Source organism: Tinamus guttatus, unplaced genomic scaffold (assembly GCF_059628265.1).
Source record: "Tinamus guttatus ecotype Peru unplaced genomic scaffold, ASM5962826v1 Tinamus_guttatus_pri_ptg000372l, whole genome shotgun sequence".
Taxonomy (NCBI): domain Eukaryota; kingdom Metazoa; phylum Chordata; class Aves; order Tinamiformes; family Tinamidae; genus Tinamus; species Tinamus guttatus.
In genome coordinates, this window is record NW_028288906.1 from 339,813 (window position 1) to 364,017 (window position 24,205).

The window sequence follows — 24,205 nt, forward strand, 5'->3', positions numbered from 1 at the left end:
CGCCAAACAAATTGGGAAGTATGTTTTAAGGACTTGCTGTGGTCCTGTCAGTCTGCTGGACTGAAGGGAAGGGGGTTTGACGCACTATTGCCCTCTGAGTGGGATACCCTGGGCAGGAGAAGGGCGTTTGGGATGTTCGAGTTCGGCTCAAGGTTGGGCCGAACCTGAACGTCCCTATTTCTAAGGGAAGTTACTTCCTCTGTGCTAAGACCCGGCCAAACCGCCCGTTTTTTAAGAAAACAGAAATAACAACAAGGCCTCGCGGGCCCGGCCAGTTGCTGTGGCAACGCGGCAAAGCCGGAAGCGGCCCGCGGCGCAGGGCGGAAGTGGTGGGGGGGAGCGCGACCAGCCGCCTGGCACGAAGCGCCCGCAGGCCCCGCCCCGCTCCTCCCCGCAAGCCCCGCCCCTGGCAGGAAGCCCCGCCCTCCGCCGCGGGGCTGGCGCTGCAGCCGCGCGCGCCCGACGGGCCCAACGGTCCCCAACGGCTCCCAACGGTCCGGCGCGCCGCCTCGCTCCGTGCTGCCGCCCCGGCGCGGGCCGCCGCGGCGGGTGGATGCCCAGCGCCTGCCCCTCGCCGCCGCCTGGCGCCTAGCGGGCACGGCCGGGGCACGGACAGGCAGCCGCCGCCGCCGCCATGGGCTGCTGCAGCTCCGCCGCGCAGGTGAGCGGCCCGCGCCCGCCCGCGGGGCCCCATCCCCGGGGGCGCCTTCCCTGCGCTAGGGCCCTCGTCTCCGTCCCGGGCGCTGAGAATGTGCCTGATCCCCCCCAGCCCTTGCTCTGCTGTAGACGTCTCCCCCCCCCGCATAGCCGTGCTGTCCCGTGTTGTGTCCCCCTTGCCCTGCCATAGACGTCCCCTCCTCATAGCCCTTATGTCTGTCCTGTGTTCCCGCTTGCTCTGCCGTAGACGTTCCTTCCATAGCCCTGCTGTCCTGTGGCTGTGCCCCCCTACCTCCCTCTCCATACCCTCTCCAATGAGGATGCCCCTTCATTGCCCTGCTCTGCTTCAGCTGTGCCTTCCTGCCTGTCCTCCATCCCCGCTCTGCTACAGATGTTCTCCTCCCGTTGCTCCTTGTTATCCCGTGTCGGCACCCCGCTGCCTGCCCTGCCATAGATGTGATTCCTCCATAGCCCTGCTCAGCTGCAGATGTCCTCCGGCACCTTGCCCTGCTCCACCATGACCGTGCTCCCGCATCCTCCCCCGGCAGCCCTGCTCTCCCGTAGCTTTGCAACCTCTTGCTCTCTCCTGTAGCTCTGCTGCTTCTCGGGACTCTGCAGCCCTTTGCGTCCCCCCCCACCAGAGCCCTGTTCGCTGTGGTTCTGCACCCCGAGTCCGTGCCTCCCTTTCTCTTGCATGCCCTGTTTTCCCCGCATCCCGCACATTGCTTTTCCCCCCCTTTCTGGGCTCTGCTTTCCCTATGGCTCTGCACTGCCTGCTCTTTCTGTAACTTCTGCTGTATATATCCCTGTGTTCTCTTCCATGCCTTGTTCTGCTCCACCACGGTGGTTGTGCCATGCTGTGCCGTGTGCCTCGCGCACCCCTGCCAGGGCTCTGCACCCCCTCACCCACCGTCCCACCTCGCTGCCTGGCTAGTGCTCTGCACCGCTCCTCCTGTGTGGCCTCTTCTCCGGGTCTCCCTGCTCCCAGTGGAAGAGTAGCCATCCCCTGGGAGGAAACTTGTGGGGAGGCTCTTCCAGATCTGCTGCCTTTGGAATGGGAGATCTTCCCCCACCCACCTCCAGGAAGCCCAGGTGCTGCTTTGCATCCTTTTCTTTGAGGGCAGTTGCCCCCACTGCATCTCTGCTTTCTTATTTCCCCGCTCAGGTTTTCTCTTCCCCCTCCCTCCTTGCTCTCCTTTGCCCTTACTGACTCTTTTTCACCCTCCCCATCAAAATGGTGCTGCCAAAAAAAAGGCACAATCAGGAGCTCCACCCAGTGCTCCAGATTGCAGCTCTGCTTCCCATTTTAACTTTCCCTTTGAGCAAGGCAACTAGGACAGTGTTGTTCTTTGCTTGGCTCCTTTCTGGTAGCACAGGGTGGAATGGCCATGACTAACGCTGTGGCTGTATCTTGTTTCCTTGTTCCCTTTGGCTGCGTGGTGGCAAAATCCAGTTTCCAGCAGAGTGCTTATGCAGGAAAGTCCATCTCTGCCATCCCAGATGACTCATCACCAAGATGAGTTTTTGTAGCTTATCCTGCTAGCAGGCTTTTTTTTTTCTTAATTATTGTTATTATAAGATTGTGTCCTTCCAATGCAAAATGCTGCAGAGAGCTGCCCAGTTGCAATAGGGAATATTCTCTGCGTATGACAAAATATGCTGCAAGGAGAAAGAAGTGATTTGTATATTTAAGGAAATGGTTTTGAATCTCAAAGAGATCTATGCCAAATGTTTGAGGAAGATTTTTAAATTCCATGGTTGATGAAGCACAGCAGTAGACTGCTGGGGAGAGATTGTGGGCTCCTTATTTCTTGAGGTTTGCTAAGATAAGTGTTGGATGAATGTTGTCATGAATGGCTTGAAGAGAGCTGATACAGACTTAAAGCACTAAGAGTTAAGTTGATCATATTTTTAGGTCTTTTCCAGACATATTTTCTGTAACTACACAAAATGATTTTGTAGCTCTTCATAGCTGTTTACTTTTTGTGAATTGGTATTGCTGTTTTTCTTTTCTTCCTTTTTTTTTTTTTCCCTTGAGGGGAAAAAAAGCAGCCTTATCTCTGGATAGTAATGGACCAAAAGCAGAAAAATAGAAGATTAGATGTTTACAATAACTGATTCTGGTTTTCAATGAAATTTTTATGTCCTTTTCAGAGCTCATGTTAATAATACATTGCAGAGTCTTTCTTTTAGTTCTCTTATTTGTGGTGGAATGTGGTATAGTAATTGAGATTGGTATCGCTTATACACAACCGAAGTATAAAGAATGGTTGATTGTCTAATTCCTTAACCATGAGCAATTGTGTATCTCTTGAGGAAATCCAAATCAAAGGGTAACTGCTGAATATTTTATCGGCAACTGTTTTCTCTGGTATATTGATTGCAAGAACCTTATTACCAAACAGTACAGCATTACATTAGAGCCTAATGTCTCTCTTTATCCTCCTTTTATCATTAACAATAAATGTTGGGTTCCTAATTACTCTTGTCTTGTACCATCACCCTCCATTGCTACCTTTTAAGCTTTCTTTGAGCACGGTTTCATCAGATCTTCTTTCATGTTATCTTACTTGATTTTATTTATCCTAATTTAGTGGACAAGTTTAAGCTTCAAGATGGAGGGAGTCCAGAGAAAGCAAGCACAAAAAGCTTCATGAACCTGAGACTTTGACAATCTTTCCTCTTGTCATGACTCCTCACCCTCATTCCTCATGATTTTATTTTCCAAGCTGATTTCTCATTGTGTTTTATTTTACAATTCTCTTGCCTGCTTGGCATTCATCTGCTAATGCTCATTTCTGTTTCTGAGAACAGTGGTTGCTTCTGCTTTGACTTTGCCAGCCATACCCATATGTGTTCACTGCATTTCCAAGTCCTTTTCACATCACTGCGACCTAAACTTACTTAAAACTACCTGTGACTAGTTGGCAATCAGATAAGTTTCTCACATGCCTCCCTCCTAACTCTTATTTCTTCCTAAATTGCCTTTTTTTTTTCCTTCTTTGTCTTTCCCCTTCCCCAATGCATTTCTCAGCTCCTTTGTTTTCCAGGCTGACTACAGCTTTGTCTTAAACTCTTCCTGTATTTCTTTCCCTGCAGAATCTGAAAGCTTTCAGGGAGAAAAAAAAAAGATTAAAGTTGGCATATTTGTGTTTTCTCTTGTCATTTACAATGGTGGATTCTGCTGTTTGCTGCCTGCTTTTTCTACCTTTAATAGCTTCGCCTGACCCCAAAGTTCCCTTCATGTTTTTGTTTGTTTGCTTTTACTCCATGTATGGATTTTTAAGTTCAAGTTCTTGCTGCCATCTTTTTCCTTTTCCAGCCTTATTCTGACTTAAAATCGACAGCTTACCTTCCAGTTCTGTTTCTGTGCTCTGTTGAAATAGCCTGCATTAAGCTTTCTATACAGGCATCTTTTGGCCCAACTGCAAGGCTTCCCCTCCTATTTTACCCTCCTTGACCTCTCTTGCTTTTGATACTGTTGGTAATCCTCTACATCTTCATATCTTATTCTCACTGGGCTTCTACAATACGGTTTTCCTGTTATTCTTCATTGCCTTCTATTTTCTGATATTATTTCTTCTCCACTACTGTCTGTGCTTGTACTTCTAGGGTATTTTTTTCTTTCTTTAACTTCTCATTTCCTCCTATTCCACCAGATTCCTCACTTCGAACTGTTTTGAGTGATGTTAACTTAAACTTAGTACAAACATATCAGGCTGTCTTGTTTTCAGTATGCTCATTCTTTACTGTTGTTCTGTTACCATTTTGCCTGGGGAGACTTTAAGCCAGACGAATAATTTGAAATGTGTGTGTATTGTTTCCCTCCCTCCCCACTTTTTTTTTTTTTTTTTTTTTTTTACATTTTCAGTCTTACTTCATTCTTGCTCTAAGTTATTTCTTCTCTGGCACAGTACTTTTTAGTGATCTGTCTTGTTCTTTATTGTTACAACCAAAATCCTTGCTCAGTTGTGTCCTCTCATTGCTACAATTGTGCCATTCTCTTTTGTTCTTTAGGTGCTGTGTTCTCCTTATTTAGGCAAACTTTGCTGTAGCTTTTTGTGCTTGCTTTTGTTTGATTCTCTCCATCTTTAAACTTGAACTTTTCAGCAAAACAGTATGCAAAGTTAACTGTACCTACTAAGTAAGAGTACTAATCTATGTACTCTTTATTAGTTATGATGAATTGTTTTTCTAAAAAATGCCTTGAAATAGCCACTGCAGTTATGTAACTACAGTGTAGTGACCTATTTGAGATGGAAATTTTAGGAAGGAAAGGGGGGGAAGAGAAAGAGAGAAAGGAAGGAGAAGCTAACTCTGTCTAATATGCTATGCTTTTGGGTTTTAGTACCTTGATATTAGTTTCTGAGCATTGCCTTCCATTATCATGTCTATATTCTCAGCTTTTTAAGGTGAGTGCTTTTCTTTGTGTGTGTCTTTTTCCTTGTGGGTATTCTGTGAACCAATAAAAACCCATTGCATGGATTCTGCTTATTCTTCCTGAGTGTGGAGAAGGGTAATGGTAGAGTAGGAGAAACTACTGAAACTACGTAAGTGAATGCAGATTTATTCAATGCATCAAAGCTTAAAGTTTTCCCTGGGTTTTGATAAAACTTTTTTATCCTCTTTTCATCTCTTTTGGAAGAGTTACTTCCTAAATTATGGTCTTTTGAGAAAGGGGTACTGAAGCTCAGAGCTGATAGAATAATCAAATTTATCTTAAGTGTTTGCTTGAAGAAAAATGGAGTGCTATTATCTTACAATACTAGTCCATGATAAACTGGCATTGTAAGAGCTCATCACTTCCCTGTCACTGCAACTGTGTGGCTCTGCTGGAAATCTGATTGACTGAAGTAACCCATGCAGGCCTTGATTTTTTATTTTATTTTATTTTTATTTTTTAATGCAAGCAAACAAAGCTTCTTTGCAGCTTAACAGAGATTGCTGTTTCTGTCTGCTTTGTAACTCTACTAAAAGTTCTATTCTTATATCAGGGGAACACAAATTGGTGATTCATAAAAGGGACTGAGTTGTGGGAAGAAGCAGACTCTCTTAAGATACGTTCTCTAGGAATAGTTTAATGTGGAATTCCTTCTTCCCTTTTGCTCTGCCACAGTTGAATCCTTTGACAGAGCTCTCAAAGTTGTTGATTTCAGTTAAAAGTCATTTGCTTCTGCATGACATTGTAGAAAACTGTTTATGGATTTCTTATTGTTTGTGCTGGAAATGAGAACCTTATGATAAACATTTTTATTTTTACAGCTTTCCATGTCACTAGTTTAGGTAAGGAGCTTGAAATCTTCTTGGAAACTTGATCCACAAATGACAATGCAAATCTCGTTCAAGTATAGTGTTGATTTAACAAGACTAAAAGAATCTCGTGTTATAAAGGATATGAAAACAGAGTTTGTAATAACTTTCCCTCAAAGATCTGCTGTTAAAGCATGGCAAAATAAATCTTTCCTTCCACAGTTCCTAAAGCCTCAATATTTTAGATGAAATTCAAGTCTCCTGGGAGCTGTTATGAACAGAATGTATCACTACTGAAGTGATATGTTACTCCAGCTTTAGCTTCAACTGTAAAATGTTCCTGTGCTCAAATGTCTGAATACAGAGGTTTCAAACCACTCCCGTTTCACTCATGGGCATGGTCAAGGCAGATGACAAGTTGGATGGTAGGGTGGACAAACAGAAACAGGATCAGTTATGAGCTCTTCTTGCAAGAACTAGAGATCTTAGTTTCCCATTCAACACACATATAACCAGGATATGAGGCTGTCATTCTAGTCCCTGGTAGGAAATCTGATATGAAGGATGAAGCAAACAAGCAGTCTTGGAGTCAAGCATCTTACTAAGTTACTCTGTTAATGTTCTTTTAGTGTTTCTGATCTGTGACCTCCATCCTATTCCTGTGAAGCGCCAAGTATATTTAAAAAAAAAATGCTGCTACAGGCAGCTGCAAACCTGTGCAAATAATTCCTTCTGAACTTAGTTCAGAAAAGGTATTTTAACTATATAACTACATGTTTATGTTTTTTTTTTCATTTTTTCAAATTCATTAGTTTTTTTCCCCCCACTGAGCACTAGCTCTTTCTATAGTTTAGCTTATCTTTCAGTTATATGTCATATCTTAATGTATGCCCTCTTCTTTTGTAGAAAAGGGTGATCTTTTTAGCACTTCAAAAATGAAGTTTCACTTAAAGATATAGTGGTTCATGCCTAAAGATCCATACTTTTTCTATAATATATGTAGTCTAGAGGATCATATATATAAAATCTAAGTCATGTTGAGTCATTAAGAGTGAATATTAAAGCTTATACTGTTGTAACTTCTATCTGGAAATGTTGTCTACTATTGATCAGTATCATGAAATTGACCATTTTTATTTTTCATGGTGAAGAAATGGTATTTTTCTTGTGATGTAGTGAAGCTGTCAGCTATCTTTATGTTGTTGTTGTTTATGAAAGTGAGCTTTATACAAACTGCTGCTGTGCATGTGTTTTCTCCTTTGGGCTAATTGTAATTTTTTTTCCTTAGAAGTTAGTGAAATTGTTCCTTTCATGACTATTAGAATAGAAATAGAAATGATGCTTCTATTCTCAATAGAAAATGGTGTTTGTTTTATGTTTAAAACTTTCTAAATTGAAGAAGTTGGTAGGAAATCCTGTGCAGTTCTTGTGCTTTTGTCCTAAAAGCAAATTATGTGGAGTGTAGTCAAATGGGCTTTACCCACTGACTAGACTGATTGATAATTGATACCTCTATTTGATGAAACTGTGCAGTATTTTCATTGTTGTAGTTGTTGTTTGTATGTGTATGTTTCAGGGAACAATTACGTGTTGGTTGATATATGACACTTCTTTTAAATCTTCCAGTGACTTTAAACTTTGAGTGACTTAAGAAGCCATCATACGTAATACTATTTACTTCTTATCTTTAGCCTCCCACCCTTTTTTTATCTTCCATATGAGCAGTTCCAAGTTTCTAATGTAGAATAGCAGTGTGCAATACTATATAAATACTCTGAAGAATGCTTGAAAGGAGAGAAAAAACACAAAACAAACAAAAAACCCAAATCTTTCATTTTGAAGTTCAGGTTTAGAAGGCCATATTGAGGAATATGGCAGGTTTAGAAGGCCATATAGACGAAGACTAGTACAGGCATCAGTGCTACGTTTACCTTAAGTATAAATTTAAGTCCTGGGGTGACATTTTAAATCCAGTTTTTTGTTCCTGTTGCTTTCCAGATACATTGTTTGACTGAGGAAAAAAACTTTGCATATCATTATTTGGATCTGCAGAAGCAAAACAAGAGACCCATTAAAATATTTGTTCAAGGTCGTGATAATTATGTCATGGAAATGCTTTATCCCTTTGTTTGTTATGAAGAACTGCAAAATAATTGTCTACTTCTAAGGAAATATGTTAATGTATCAAGCTCTTATCTTATTACATAATTTCCCTTTCTATGCTGCTCCTATCCTTTCTTCCATAAAGCAGATAGAGCCTTCTTAGAGTAGGTTCTTACTCACCTAATACTCTTTCAGTGTCCTCAGGCACTGTGTTCTTGTAATAATCCCAAGCAGTTATTATTCTTATCATGCTAGAATTTAAGACTCATAAGTCAAGATTTTTTCTTTTTAAAAGTTTGTAAGATTTTTATTTTTATCTTTATTGGTAGGTCCAAAGTTGTCTTGATCCTTAATGAGGAAACAGAAGAGATTCTGGATAGTTTTAATAGTGTTGCTGATAACCCTCAAAAATGGTCAAATATGTTTATTTTTATGCTACCAAGAATATGTTTATTTTTTTTTCTCAGTTTCTGGCATAGATCTGGCTGTATATGGCCAATGCATGCAAGAGTGGTTTCTGCAGTGTATTGTCACAAGTTTTCTCCAGAACCATGTTCATTTTGAAATATGCTAGTATGAACTAAATTCACAAAACATGCAGCCATGTAGAAGATGTTTTCCTTTGAAAGGTAGAAAATCTTTCTGTAAAGAATGTAAGTGATGGATGATTTCATTTTTTAAAAAGTTATTCTGTGTCTTTTTTGTGTAGATTTTTCTAGCACCATCCTTGAGAGATTTGGGATTGTTTCTGATACTGAGTATTAGTCATTCTGTGATTTTTGACCCACCATCAACTCAGCAAAAGATAATAAATTATGGAAATGTATAGTGAAAACAATAAAACACAATAATTAAACTCCTCCTTTGGAAAACAAATTTTCAGTAATACTCACTTCTGTTGACAAACATGTTTAAATGATGCTCTTTGACAGATTATCTAGAAAAATGCTGTGTACAGTTTCTGACAAAATCATTATTATGATAGTGTTGCCACACTGTTGCCACAAGGTCCTACAAGAACTGTGATGCTGTTTTTCTGACTTTAGAATTCTAACTTTAGAACTTTAAAAAGATGAAAAAATTCTTTGGAGAAAATTACTCATCGCATATGAAGGGTGTGCATAGGCCGGGGTAGCATTTTCTGTGGAATATCCTTCATTTTCTGTGGAAACATCTAATTTGACAGTTCTGTTGTGCTGTATTTTCTTTGCTAATGTCATGTTGTGAAAAAGCTAACATGTACTTGAAAGTTAAGTGCATGTTACAGTTGGATAATGTTTTACTAGTGCAAGCCTTGAAATTACTATGTAATTTAAGACTTGCAAAAATCTCATAGTGAGAGTAAAATCTTAGAATCTGTTAAGCAGATTGATATAAAAAGAGAGGTTTCAAAGTAGAGGAAATAGGTGCAAAACATCCATAAAAGTGAACTGTTTCTTTTGGCATCACTCCATCTTAAAGATTAAGAACTATGGAAATACTAAACACATCAAAATAGATATTTTGACCATTTGAAAAAAATTACTGTGATATTTACATGCACTATTTATTTATTCCTGCTTTCAAATAACTGTCTATGATGGATAATGAAAAAAAGAAATGTTGTCAGAGTTAGTCTGAGCTTTTCTCTGCAGATACCCTTATTTGTAAGCTTTAAAATATCACAGAGTGTTATGATCATGACAGCTTTTGATTTAATCAGCTGTGCTGTGTTTCAAGATAGCTATTTAAGTTGTAGGATCTTTATAGTGGAAGCAAAGGAATAAAATATTTTAGAAACAATATTTACTGTAAATTGACTGAAAAGATGAGTGGAAGTTGATCTGCAAAAAATATTAACCATATGACAGATTCATAAGTGAAGTCTCTGAGTATAGATTTTCAAGGTAAATGTCTTTCTATTATACTATCAAATATGTTAATTCTTGAAAGTGTTGGCTTATGTACTCTAAATTTTATTTAGATTGTGTTGAAAACTCAAAAATATCATGTGAAGAGTAGGAGCAGCTAGGTGAAGTAGCAGATGTGGAAGCCTTGCATTAATAGTATGCTTAGTCTCTGAGGAAAAGCATAACTTAAACTCTTTATACATTCTTGAATAATTTTAAGTAGTATTACACGACCAAAAACATACTTTTTTTTCCAGCAAGAAATCTAATTTTTGTACTTGTGAAGCACAGCTATTTCTTTCCAGTGCAGAAGGCCTCAGAGAATAAATGGTGATGTGAGTGTTTAGCCTCCCTGTAGGGCTAAAGCAGATAGAACTTCACATAGGTACCTAAATCCCTATCAACATGGTTTTGAGTGGAATTTAGAACTTTGAATGTTATTTGCTTTGCAGTGATCAGAAAATAAAGCATTTTTAAATGTATCTGAAGCAGAAATGCCATGAAAATTAGCATTAGACACTACTGTGTTTTACATTTTCTGAAATGCTGTCCCTTTCAGGAGGCTTGGAGGTGTTTGTGCCGACTTGTTGTTCAAAGTATGGAATAGAGGGCCCATGCAAATTATGGTATATATTATTTTCTTTTCTCTAGAAATAATTGCCACTTGTGTTTTATTTCCCAACTCTTTAATAAAATTACAATTGTGAGCTCACGTGTGCCTGGAAGTGGGTGACCTAGCTTTAGTCCTGCAATTTTGGGGAACTTCAAGCACCCTCTTTACCTCCCAGGATAATTCTTTAATCTGCAAAATGTTTGACTCTTTGGAGAAGGAACAACACTTCTCCACAGGTAGCTCCAAGCCAAATTTACAGTAAGAATTTATTCTGAGTGCTTATGAAGATATTTTTATTGGTACAATAAATTGCAGTGTAGTTAGGGCACAAATATGCACCAGCAAACCCAGTATTGTAGAATCTGGGTTTGTTAGTGTGTATTTCTGCCCTAATAATGGAGTGTCAGTAAATTGTTCTATAGTAAACCAGTTGTAATGTGAACCTTAGAATTGGAATTCATGTTGTGTGGCCTGCAGCAAGCAGCTGTTTGGTATTTTGCCTGGACAATGAGAAATGCATAGGAAGTGCAGGTAATCCTGAGTGTTTTAACTAGGGCAGGTTTGCACAGTGTTCCTACAATTCACGATGCAATAAACTGAAGGGTTTCTTTAACAGATTATAAGGTCACTGGGGTTTGATGAGGCTATTTAAGAGAGAGTCTTAACACCTTGGGACTCTGTTTTGGGCACTTAAATATACTGCATTCGCAGCATGAAGTTTTTCATGTATGGAGCTAGATTACTCAAGATGTTTCTTTTTTTCTCACAGAATTGTGTGTGTGCAGGGGGATGAGTTTTTTTAGGAACTGAGTCATCCGTTCTTCAGAGTCATAGAAGATACTAGAATAATGATAAGCTTCATTCTCCTTAAAAAAAAAAAAAAAGGCAGGAACTTTGACACTAGCCTCTGCTTATGAATAGTAAAGGATTTAAATGCCCATATGTCTTTTCTCTGCCTCAGTATGATATTTTTTTTCTTGTCCTGTTTCTTTAACAGGCTAAAAGTTATATAATATTTTTGTTTGAAAACATGAAACAATTTGCTAGATCTTAATTTTATATTCTGATGTTTTCCAGAGTCAGATCAGTTGTTACTTGCTAAAACATCCATGCATGTAGACAAATACTTTGTTTTTCATAAACTAATTACTGGATCATGGTGTTTATAGAATGACTCATTTATTCCAGACGTGCAGCTGATAAAGCTTTTATTTTTTTTTTTTCTGCGATCAACATGCGATTCCCAACCTCGCAGTTTGCTCATGTTCTTCCTTATACTTAACATCCATGTTGCAGGGAGAGAATCCACTGATTACTTCATTTGCTTATGAATGGGGAACTTTGTATGATTTTAGGATGCTTCTAAGTTATTCTACCGTAAAACTAAACTATTAATGCCTGGAGTCTTTCTGTTCCCAGAATCCCAGAATGGTTAAGGTTGGCAGGGACCTCTATGAATCATCTAGTCCAACCCCTGCTCCAGCAGGGACACCTAGAGCACGTGGCACAGGGTGGCATCCAGGCGGGTTTGGAAGATCTCCAGAGAAGGAGACTCCACAGCCTCTCTGGGCAGCCTGTGCCAGGGCTCTGTCACCCTCACCATCGAGAGCTTTTCCTCATCTTCAGGTGGAATGTCCTGCCCTTCAGTCTGTGGCTGTGGCCTCTCGTCCTGTCACTGGTGCCACCAAACCTGCCCCATCCTCTTGACACCTCCCTTATGGTGATGAGATCCCCCCCAGCTCTGCAGAAGGCAGGGTGGGGGGATCCCCTTCTCTTCTGCAGGCAGAACAGCCCCAGCTCCCTCAGCCTCTCCTCACAGGGGAGATGCTCTGGGCCCCTCATCATCTTCGTAGCCCTGCGTGGGACTTTCTGTAGTCGCTCCATGTCCTTCTCATCCCGGGGAGCCCAGCACTGGTCACAGGACTCCAGATGTCGCCTCACCATTGCTGAGGGGAGGACCACGGCCTGCTGCCAACATTCTTCCTAATGTACTCTTGGAAGTGGCCTTCATGGTCACGGGGGCATTTGCTGGCTCATGGTCAGCCTGTAGTTCAGCAGGATGCCCGGGTCCTTCTCCTCAGAGCTTCTCTCCATCAGCTCAGCACCCAGTCTGTCCTGGTGTGTTGGGTTGTTCCTCCCTAGTTGCCAGACGCTTCACCTGCCTTCATTGAATTACATAATGTTTCCCTCTGCTCAGATCTCTAGCCTGTCCTACTCCCTTTGAAGGCCATCCCAGCCCTCCAGTGTATGTGATAAAACTTGTTGAGGGGGCACTGTGTCATTTGATGAAAAGGTGGAACCAGTCTGCACCCCATTCTGATCCTGGGGGGGTCACTGCTGACTACAGCCCTCCAAACAGGCTCCATGCTATTGACAACCCTCTTGAGCACTGCTGTTTCACCAGGTCTCAGTCCTCCTCAGTGTCCCCTCATCTGATGTACACTGCCTGAAATTGCCTGTGAGGATGTCTTGGGAGACAGTGTCGAAAGCCTTGCTGAAGTCAGGGGAGATTACATCCACTGTTCTCTCCACATGTACAAAGCCAGTGATTCCACCACAGAAGGCTCTCTGGTTCGTTAAGTAGGATATTCTCTTGGGGATCCATGCTGGCTGCGCCTGGTCACCTTCTCTTCTTCCATGTGCTTGGAGGCGAAATGCGAGGGCTGAGCTGCTGCATGGCTTCTCCTGGGGGTGGAGGTGAGACTGCCGGGCCGGTAATTGTGGGCATCCTCCTGTTGCGAAGGCTGGAGAGCCGTCAGCCTTGTCCCGGCTTGAGGCACCTCTGCTGCTCTCCAGGATCCTCGAAGGACAATGGATGGAGTGGCCCAGCACTAACATCCACCCGTGCCCTGGGCACTCGTGGGTGCATCCCCATAAGGGCCCATGGATTTGTGCGTGTCAAGTTTGCCTAAAGGATCTCTAACCCAGTCCTCCTCAGCCAAGGGAAAGTTGTTTCCTGGGAAGAACTCAGAAATGGACCAGGGTTTAGATGTCAGTTCTTCTGTATGTAATATTGCAATGAAACCAGCAATTCTGGAAAGCATTAGACCTACTTTGTGCATGCAGAATGCCTCCGTGTGTATTAATTGTGCTTCTACAATAAACTGAATGCTATCAGTGGAGTAACTGGTGCTTTGCAAAGCCATCAGAATCAGTCGTCTTCCTAGGAAATGTATCTCCATTTCTCACAAGATCATAATGAGAATGAGTATCCTCTTTTGCCTCCAAGCACTGTGTTTTAGTGACATGTGTACAGTGTGGCTATTTGCTTTGTCTCCTGCATAGATAAGTAGCTATACAGTCGCTTCTGAATTCTTCAAGTTGTGAGTACATACACAGCTTCCAAAAGTCGTTCCTATTTACTCTTCTGTGTTCAGCTACGGTCACATACATTGTGAAAACAGATGTTAGATCAAGGTCATACAACAGCGTGGGTTTTAAAGGGGACATAATTAGATGAATGTGGTTCTCTGGAGGACGTTTTGTGTGATCTTAGAATGCTACATCAGTAACAATGTCCTTGAGGATTTTTTAAAGCATGATAAACACTATCCTTCAAATTAAAAGGAAAAAAAAAAAAAAGAAAAGAAAAAAAAAGAAACACTACCTCAAATTTTCAGTACTGTTAGCCTTACTGAAAGTGATTAGAAGTGATAACGTAATGAATACTCCAAGTTCTTTTTTTGGGGAGTCTCAGCAGAAAGGAGAATAATAAATGAATTTAAGGTATTTTGAAAAGCTTAGTTATGTAAACCTTTTATAATAATTCAAACTGATAATAAGTTACATAAAAAAAACTTTGGCTCAGAACACACACACTTAATTTCTTTGTGAAACTACTTGTTCTCCAAATGTTTTTTAAACTCATCTATCTAACTTTAGCCAATTTTATGGTGATAGTTAGTTCAAAGCTGTTGCATTTTTATGAGCCTAATGAATTAAGTGCTCAGAATGAGGTCAAAAATGGGACTGAGGCAAAACCTAAATCAGGAACAGAAGCCACCAGGAATTTTTCTGCTGTTTACAGAACTCTGATCATAACTTCCACTTCGTTAGAAGTGAAAATCTTAGCACAGGATGTAGGAAGCCCAAAGATAATGAAACTTCATGAATTACGTGGCTTCTAGAACTGTTTTTGTTTCATGCTAGATTTTATGCTTAGAAAAACAGAATGAACTTTTATCCACTGGAAAGAAAACTCACTTTGACAATAGCTTCATTAATGGCTGTTAGAGCTCTTTTGTAAATGTGGTTTAGAATACCTGAAACAAATCTTTGCCGTCTAGGAAATTCAAGATGACTTCTAATGTGAAGGTATGTATAGAGGTTATACAGAAAAGTTATGCTAAAGGTTTTGCTGGGCAAGCCAGAATGCAGCTATTCATGTAGCCCCGATATTTGTAATAGACATTGTAACAGGAGGAAAGGAAGGGTCCTGTGGAAGGAAGATGAATATTAACCTTTTTTTAATTTTCTAATTTGACATCATAATGTTTTTAGGAAAGGTCCTTGGATTTTCTGTGGCGATTAAGATACTTGAAGGTTTGAAGGTGTTCTTAATATAGAGGGGAATATAAGGGCATGCACAATGTGCTGATGAGGGCCAGCTAGCGTGGGAGTATGCAGTACTTAAGAAAAGATGGAACAATTGCTGAATTTGAAATAAAAACATGATGAAAACAGGTGATAAAGTTCCCATACACCAGATACATGCCTGACCATAATCTAACTCTGGATCATCTACCAAACCATTCAAAAGAGGAGTGAAATTATTAGTGGTCTAAAAAGCTGTTTTATTAAAGCATGGAATCAGCTTCTGCAGGGGGAATGGACCACCTGCTTGAGTACTTTATTATGCTAGTTTCTAGAAAAGAAAAAATCTTTGAAGTCTGGTCTTGTGTCTTTGTAAATATATGAGTCAAAATATCTTTTGTGTATTCAACATTGAAGAAAAAAGTGGTCATTTCTAGGTGTATAAAATGTGATTGCTCATTCTCAGTGCCTGCAAATGTGTAACTGGGTATTTTGCAACATGCTGTGTTAGAATCAGGTTGAAAGAAAAAGGAAGCTATTACAAATAAAAGAACTGATTGCTTTTAAAGAGGAAATATCAAAATGATATTTCCATGTATGTGTATTTCCATGTGTCAATGGAGTGCATGTATGTTTGTCTTCTGTACTCTAGCAATAATTAAAGTACGCATGGTTTTATGCTATGCAGATAACCGTTTAAAGCAGTTATGAAAAACATTGTGTTTTAAAGCATATGGGAGAGATGCAAATTCAGACTTACTGCATGATGCTGCAAAGATATTTTCTGGAAGGAGAAAGAGACAAAAATCTGTGAATTTTATTAGATTAGGTGATTGGATGCAATGAATAGTAAGAATAGGGTGCCTTTTTATTTTACATTTGCATTTAGGGACTCTTACTTGGTGACCATGTAGATCTGAATTAAAAGACAGTAATTAGTCACTATACTGGCATTCTTCACTTTTTGGCAAAAATAGCTTTCTTTAAGAACCTCTGTCCTCCCTCTAAGGTGTCTCACACCTTAGATTTCAATTGTAAAAGTTAAGTTTAGATACTAACCTTCGTAGATATGGGACTAAGGTGTAGCTGTAAGATTATGTAGCACCTAGCAATTCAGACTTGTCTTCAAGAAGCTCTGAGTCTGCAGATCCTGAAAATGGGTTAATAGGTGGCAAACAGAACATGTGCTATGTGTTTCTGAACACATTCATTTAGATTATTGAGTAAATTATTCTTAGCTGTTAAAATCAGCACCTCGTAGCTGTTACGGAACTCTTTTGCTGTTCTGGACAAGCAAGGACAATATAGGATCAAGAAGTTTTGTCTTGGAGAGTATTTTGTTGCCTACCCTCTGCCTTGGCTGATAAAGCTCCTGATCCTCTGTACTGCCCTGACTGTGAACAGGAAGATACTGAACTTGGTTAGTGGCAACTGTATCAACAAGTAGCTTGAAATACACCACAAATGCTCTCTTTTAAGAGAAAACTTACATTGAATCTAAAAATTAAAAAGAAAAAAAAAAAAGCACTTATTTTCCTTTCTTACTGATTTTGGCCTTTCATCTAGCCAAATTAAGACTCCTTCAATATTTGCTGATGAAAGAAGTATATAGATAAAAATCTGCCAAATAAAGATTGTATGCAAAATATGTCAGCTAAAATTTTGATAGTTCTTGAATTTACAATGGAAATAAAGCATAGTTTCCAGATGGCAAACCAACATTTTTAGACATTATATTGAACACAGAATAGCAATTTGTGTTGCTCAAGCATTAATGTTAAGGTCTGAGTAAGGATCTCGGTGTGCAGAGTGGGCCTGGAGTTAACACTAAGCAACTGGAGAGAGGCAGACATCAGCATCTAAGATCCTGTGAGGGCCAAAGGGAGTGAAAACCATGGAGGAGCTTCAGTGGGAATCAAGGGTGTAAGAAAACAATTCAGAAGAAAACACCAAATAGTTACTGGCAACCAGCTTAGGTTGTAGCAAGACCTGAAGGGAAGTTATAAAGATATATCACTATGTCTTGTGGTTTTGCTGGGTGGTTAAGGTATGGGCTGGTTATATATCCTGTGAAACCACTTTTGAGTTGCCTCAAAAGGTACTCATTGTTTACAATATCTTCATTAATGTTTTTGTTTTTTCTGGAAGTAAGAACCTATTTTTTGGAGCCAAATAAAGACTATGAGCACAGATTGAATTCCTTCATTTGTAACCTTCAAACTACCTGCTGTACCTTGCCTTTTCAAGTTTCTTTCTGGAATCTGAATTGCAGCCCACTTCCTACACGAAATGGATTATTACAGAAACTGTGACTAGTCAGACATCCTAAATCCTTGTCAGAACTGTTCCAGAGGATGTTCAGTGGCTTTTAAAAATCCTATTAAAAGATTTTATTTGTGGATGGTACTGAGAGGATAAAGAAAAGACACCTCATGCGTCTTATTGCCACCTCTTCTCTCAAGGGCAGATGCTAAAGATGCTAAAATTTGTCTCTGTGCTGTTTGTAAATAAAAGTAAATCTCCAGTGAATCCAGGGTTCTTGCAGTGAATTTAGGAATACTGAGTATGAAGCTTTACGCATTTTGTGTAGTTCTGATTATGCTAATTATAAGAATATAAATGTCACAATCTTGCTGTAAATGTTAAGTTTGAACAGTGTGTTAGTTCTAAGTGTGAACTTGCCAGGATCAGAAGACAGTTTTATTGAATGAGCATAGTAGAGTGCATAATGTGACCTTTTAACACCTCTCCATAGTGATTAATGAGTGAAATAAAAAGAAGCTTGATTCTTCAGAGCCCAAAGTGAATTTGTGCAACTGGAATTTAAAGTATTAGCTGGGACCTTCTTAATATAAAACAACAAACAAGGCATGGAGGTCCCTAATTCAAAGTCCTACTGCTTAGAAAACTGTGCTTTTTGATGTGATATTGTCATAGCTGCAAGCAAAACAACCTGTCAAACTCAAGTAGTGCTATTCGCACCTTAACTTCAGAACACTCTCTGTTCCTCCTAATTCTTGCATGTAAACATGACTTATGGTGCGTATCCTCTACATAACAAGTTCAGTATGTACCCAAATATTATTTTTGCTGTGTATCTTTTCAGATGCTGTTTGTTTGGTTGGTTTTGCTTGGTTTTTGTTTTTTAACTTTGAGCTGTGATAGCTTTCTCCTGCATATTGTCTAGTTGTTTTGTCTCAGCTCAGACTCCAGCTGAGCAGGGTCAGACAGCCAACACATGTCAGAAAAGGTTGATTCCCAGAGAGCTTTTGTTTTTCTCTCTCATCCGTCACAGATTAGAGAACTTGTACGTGCAGCTTAGACTAATACAGGAAAACCTTAAAAAATATTAAGAAATTACCAAAGCAGTGAAACATCAGGCTACAACTGCAGTTTTCGTTGGTTTTAATTCATGAGATGAGGTACATGCAGGATTTCATTTGTATTCTATTTAGCTTGTAGATTTCTAGTGGCATTGAACATAAAAATTGCTTTCTGATTGTGACTTAGCTAAGAGCAAAATCATGGATACCCAAAAGCAACTCAGTGACTTCACAAAAGTTATTTACTATAGTATATTATATATTTTTTTAAATTACAAAAGTAGGTGCTAGAGGTGGCTATAAATGGTTGGATGAAATGTCAGTACTGAATTAAAATAAAAGATGTTGATTAGTTGTCTTATCAACTAAGTCTTCTAGATGCTTCAGAGTCCTGAATGGAGAAAATATGTAAAAATTGCTAGGTTATCCTTACTGGTTTTGTCTTGGAGAGATGTTCTGTATCCTCACCACACCAGTCTCCTTTTCCTTTCCAAGTACAAAAGCAATGTACATATTCAGGATCCTTGTAGAATAATGTGAATAGTGTAAGCATCTGAAAACTAATTAAAAGTTTTTTTGTTAATGAAATGTAAGTAGCCCTAGTTAAGAATTTCATTACAATTACCATTTATTTAGTACAGTGGCTAGTGTTCATTCTTGCCTTAAAGCCTTTTCTAGATGGCAAAATGATCATTTCTAATAGACTTTGTTTATCAGTGTAAACAGACATAAGAAGTTTTATGTCATAAGCAGTAGACTATTTGAATTGCTTATAGCAATCTGTTTATACTTAGCAGTAGAGCCTCCCTCTCTCAGTGCTTTAAATTTGTAATTACAAAACTTTTCTTTCTGGGTCGTGAGCAATACTCATTCAGGATTTCTCTGCGAAAGTGTTGAACTCAACTGCCTCTTGGCAGACAGAGAACTATTAACAGCAGCTGATTTCATCCTTTCTTTATGCACTACTCTTTCTAATATTGCCAATAATATTTTAAAACTTACAAACTTTTGCAAAGCTTAACCTTTTATTCTTCTTGGAAAGCAGATTACCAGAAGATAGCCATGGGAGAGTGCAATAACAGCTATTATTTATTCAGTGTCTTTAGCTTCTCTTTTCTGCTAAAACTAGGGAAATTAGTGAAATGAACCTTTACTGTTTATGTACTTTCTGGATAAATATTTTTTGTTAATCTAGCTTCCAGTACACTTCTTGAAATGTCTTTCGTGACATGTTTTAGATATTTTTTTTCAGGTAGATCTGAGTTTAAAGATAACTCCTGCTCTATGTTAATGCCCTGGAGAACCATTTTCTGCATTTTTTTTTCTTCCATGGATAGAAGACACTAAATTGAATAAACACTGTTTAACCCTATCTCTCTCCCCTCTTCCAAGAGCTCCAAGCGAGAGTGGAAACCATTGGAAGATCACAGCTGCACAGATGTGCCATGGCTACTCCTATTTATCATATTCTGCATAGGAATGGTGAGTAAAACGCACAGAATTCTCTGAGTGTTGGAGAGTTTATATTCATTAGAAAAAAGGGTTTTTTTAATCATGTATTTATTAACTTAGTCAAGGACAGGATGTATTACTGTAGGGATTGCCATCTGTGAACCAGAAAAATGTTTTATTTTAGCACTGTATACAGATAAATGACCTTTCAAAGGGATTCAGAACTTGTAGTTTGTACCACGGCTTGATCTAGCACCTATTCCCCTGAAACATTAGTTTCATTTATGGAGTGATTTCTATTGATACAGGGTAGCAGTTGCCTTCTGCTTCTTATGGAACTGCAGGTGTCCTGAAAATTACAGCTTTGAGCCTGGTAAACATTTGTGTTAATAACAATAGACCTATGGGTCAGAAACAAAGATTTTAAGCATCAAACTGCTGACCATTTTCTATTTGGATGCTCAGTAAAAGCACCTCCTGCCAGCAAGCTTATTCCCAATGGTAAAGTGCTTCCCATTCCATCCGAGAAGTCCCTTCCTTGTTATCTTAAGAAAGGTTAGATTTTCAACATACAATGCAATGCATTTTATATTAAAAAACAAACAAGCTCCCAAGACCTACAGGGTAGTGAAACTAGACATAGAATGTCCTAGTTTCTTTTTGTCTTGTACTGTTTAATGTTGACCTATGTATGCTGTTTTTCCTAAATGTAGAATGTCTGTCACTGTCTTATACTGAAGTTTTACAAATTGCAGGTCTAAGCAGGTCTAAAGAATTTGTGATTTATATGCTATCAGCTTTCTTCTTCTCCTCCTCCTTTTGTTTTCTGGAATTCTTATTGCATTGATAGAGTGGTTTTCCTTTCTCATTTCATTGAAGTGTTTGTCACTCACCATGCCTTCAATGCAAGATGTTAATGTTTTGCTTAAATTTTACTAATAATGTTCTCACAGTGATTGCGTATATTAGCTGTGAAATGCACAGTGTTTCATGAAAAAATGCAGTCTTTCTGGTTGTGTTTTTCCTGCCATTTTTGCTGATGTTCTCTAGTAATTCAGTCTATACCTACCTGCAGTCCATAATTATAAATTTGTCTGCTGTGAGTTAGTTTCCTAGATTTTTTTCGTCTAAGCAATATAATACGCAGAGCGAACTTGGTCAGGTACAATGTTACTTACTGTCCTAGATTACTTTGTTGGAGAGATCAGTTAGTACCGTGGGTCAGGAGACTGTGGTAGTATTGTTTGGAATAGATTAGAATGGAGGAGAATTGTGTGATTTCACTCTGTGTAAGGAAAGAATTCTTGAACAAATTGATAATATGAATACTACTGTACATAAAATGCAAAGTAGCATGTCCTTTACAGGGATCCAAGAAAATGAAAGTGAGTGCTGTAAATCATCTTTAATTATTACTTGTGCCTTTTGCTCCCTCTGCTTTCACTTGCTTTCATTTTGAGTGTTAAGTCTGTAATTATATTAGAACATTGGCAAGAAAAAGATAATAACCAGCTTATTTGGAATGTCTCTGCTGTGGTAATCTAATCTTGGATACTTCCACCCTCGAATGTCATCCTCTTGAATTTTCAACCTTTGAAACCACCCACATTTTGTCTGTTCCAAGCTGATCGTTCCTTGCTGTCGTCATCTTGTACAGTCCTGTTGCTACCATCTGTTGCTCCACACACTTGTCTCAGTCATTTACTCTGCTTCACATTTCTCAAATCTTAGCTTGCAGCTCCTCTGTAAAAGCAGTTCATTGAAGGTATTGGAGGCAGCTTGCGATTTATTTCTCCCTGTCAATGGTATTGCTAGACAGCTAATGGTATTCTGAGGGTGAATTCTCCTAATCATCTCATCACTGTTTTGAATCTGATTTTGCTAGATCTTTGAAAGTTTATGGTGAGATGTACCTAATATGGGGCATTTCCTATATTGTTCTGTATATGGCCTTCTCCATTCTCTTCTTCCTTATTTCTTTTCTTTACTGCGTTTAAACCCCAGGGTATGAAACCTTGACAATTGTCTCTCTGCTCATAGCTGTCCTTCGCTGCCTGCCCTTACTCATCACTTATCCATCACTTCATTAAGATATGACAGCTCTCAAGATTCTTAGCTCTGCTTAGGTAATACGTAATGTTAGAGATCTGAATTCTTGATTTGCCTTCTATTTAAATTCACAATTGCACACTAGTTCTCAGAGGATTTTCCTTGTCTTTTCTTTCTTGATATGAAAGGGTTATTTTTGAAGACTCTGTGCTGAGAAACAAATGAATTTAGATGACTTTTTCCTAATGACAAACAAAATATTAGTAAACAGTCTTTTTTTTTTTTCCACAGGGTTTTATTTGTGGCTATTCAATAGCTACAGGAGCAGCTGCAAGACTGCTGTCAGGATATGACAGTTATGGAAATATCTGTGGACAGAAAAATGCCAAGGTAGAGGGAATAGTCAACAGTGGTTTGGACCTCACACATAAGAAGTGAGTATGTGATTCCATTGCATCATTCTGCAGGCCAGGAGAGGCAAAATCTTTCCTTTTTCTGAGAGAGGTTTATAATAAAATGAGAAAAGAAATATGTTAACTTACCCTGTTGTTCTTTGTCCACTCCTCTCACCTAGGTAACAGCAATGGTCCTTGTAGAAGGCATGTTGATACATGTGTAATTGTGTGCAGCTAGGTCGTTGAGAGGTGTTCTTTCTTAATATCAGCTCTGTGGTTAAGAAACTATATCAGCCTACTAAAGAACTTGGTTAACTAGGATTTTAGGTATGAGAAATATTCTCAAAACCTCTTACATGTGCATTAATATAGAAATTGTTTGATTTTGTGCTCCTTTACTTCCACTGTGTTTTTCAGGTTCTAGGTTATACCCAACACATTAAGATTAGACTTTAAATCTTTAACTGTAAATGTACAGATGGCTATATAAAGGTGGTTCCTGAAGAAAACATACAACTTAAAGGTGGTGCTCAACTCTTGCTGAGCTGTGTCCTGCAAACCTTTATAGGTCTAACCAACACAGGTATTCCTTATCAATGGTGTGGAAAAAATATGACATGCTGTACTGAGCACAGTAGTTAGGATGGAGCTGAGTAACAAGAATTTTGGATTCAAGGATTGAAAACCTAGCGAAGGTCTGAAATTCAACCTACCAGTCAATGTACATGTGTACAATTTCGATGTCTTTAGAAAGTGAACTAATTAATCTGTAACCTTAGAATAGCACAGAGTATTAATTTAATTTAAAAAAAAGGGTGTGTCTTTCACCATTCCGTTATTTTAACTGTAAAGCAATTAAGTTTTAACTTGAAATTCTAACTCCTGAGGGTCATGCTCTTTTACTTCATAATAGCAGATATGAAGTATTCTTAATACGTGCAGATTACTTGGAAAGACGGCTGTCTAAAATCTGTTTATTTTGAGCTGCTGTTATAGAATTTTCTGAAGTATCTGAAGTATTCTGAATATTCTGAAGTAAGATTTAATGTGACCAGGTAAGTGGTATATTATCAGAAGAATTTGAATGACATAAAAAAACCCAGAAACTTTTACAAATTTCTTCTGGGAAGAGAATCCTTTCTTTAGCTCATTGTAACCTCCATAAGAATCAAAAGGTTTAAAACTTTTGCAGGGAACATGCCTATTTTTCTATGCTAATATTTTTTATTCTTTTGAAAATCAACTATACTCAATACAAAATTATGCTGTGAGAGAAAATGCAAACTTAAAAATTACTGTTTGAAACCTCCTTACCTTTAGGAAAAAATGTTTCCTGATTTGTGTATGTGGAGATGAAGGATTCCAATAAGTAACCAAGAAACTCAGGGCACCTCATTCAGACAGTTAGTCTAGTAGTGTGACAGTGGTTCCTTTAAACCCCAGAGTATCCATGTGACCAAATTCAGGCTATCATGAGGATATACGAAGAATTGCTAAGTATGATCACTTTGTAAGGGCGTGATTGGTATGCCACAGCAAACAGAAATTGAGAATGTCTTTAACACTTAACATAGAACTTCTTGCCAGAAGATACTGTTCAGCCAGAGTCTTAGGAATCTTTCACGGGATTGTATTTTTCTGATAAAGATACCTTGAGACATGATTTGAACGAATAAATGGATATGCTCTTCTATTGGGCTGAGAGCAAGAGAGCTACCTTCTGTGAAGGCAGTTTATTTTGTATAAGTGTTCACAGTGAAGTGTCTGCGACAGTCCAGGGCATCCAGCTTTGATACAGAACATTTCTTAGGTAAAGCATGTGATCCTCCCTATTTCATGCTTTATAAGAGTGCTTTTGTAGGCAGCTTGAAAAAAAATTAATCATTCTTACTGCCATTGTTTCAGATCTTGTAGAAAAAAAAGGAAGTCTTATCCTCTAAA

General features: G+C 39.0%; 1 protein-coding gene across 2 annotated transcripts in view; it reads left to right on the top strand.

Moving 5' to 3' along the window:
• The first annotated feature begins 597 nt into the window (after positions 1–597).
• SLC44A1 (solute carrier family 44 member 1) overlaps positions 598–24,205 on the top strand; it is a 57,271-nt gene continuing 33,663 nt past the window's right edge. For both annotated transcript variants that reach the window (XM_088530406.1, XM_088530405.1), the window contains exons 1-3: positions 598–661; positions 19,761–19,850; positions 22,161–22,303. In XM_088530406.1, coding sequence (XP_088386532.1) covers positions 635–661; positions 19,761–19,850; positions 22,161–22,303 — 260 coding nt within the window. In that variant the 5' untranslated portion in view covers positions 598–634. The remainder of the gene's footprint in view (positions 662–19,760; positions 19,851–22,160; positions 22,304–24,205) is intronic.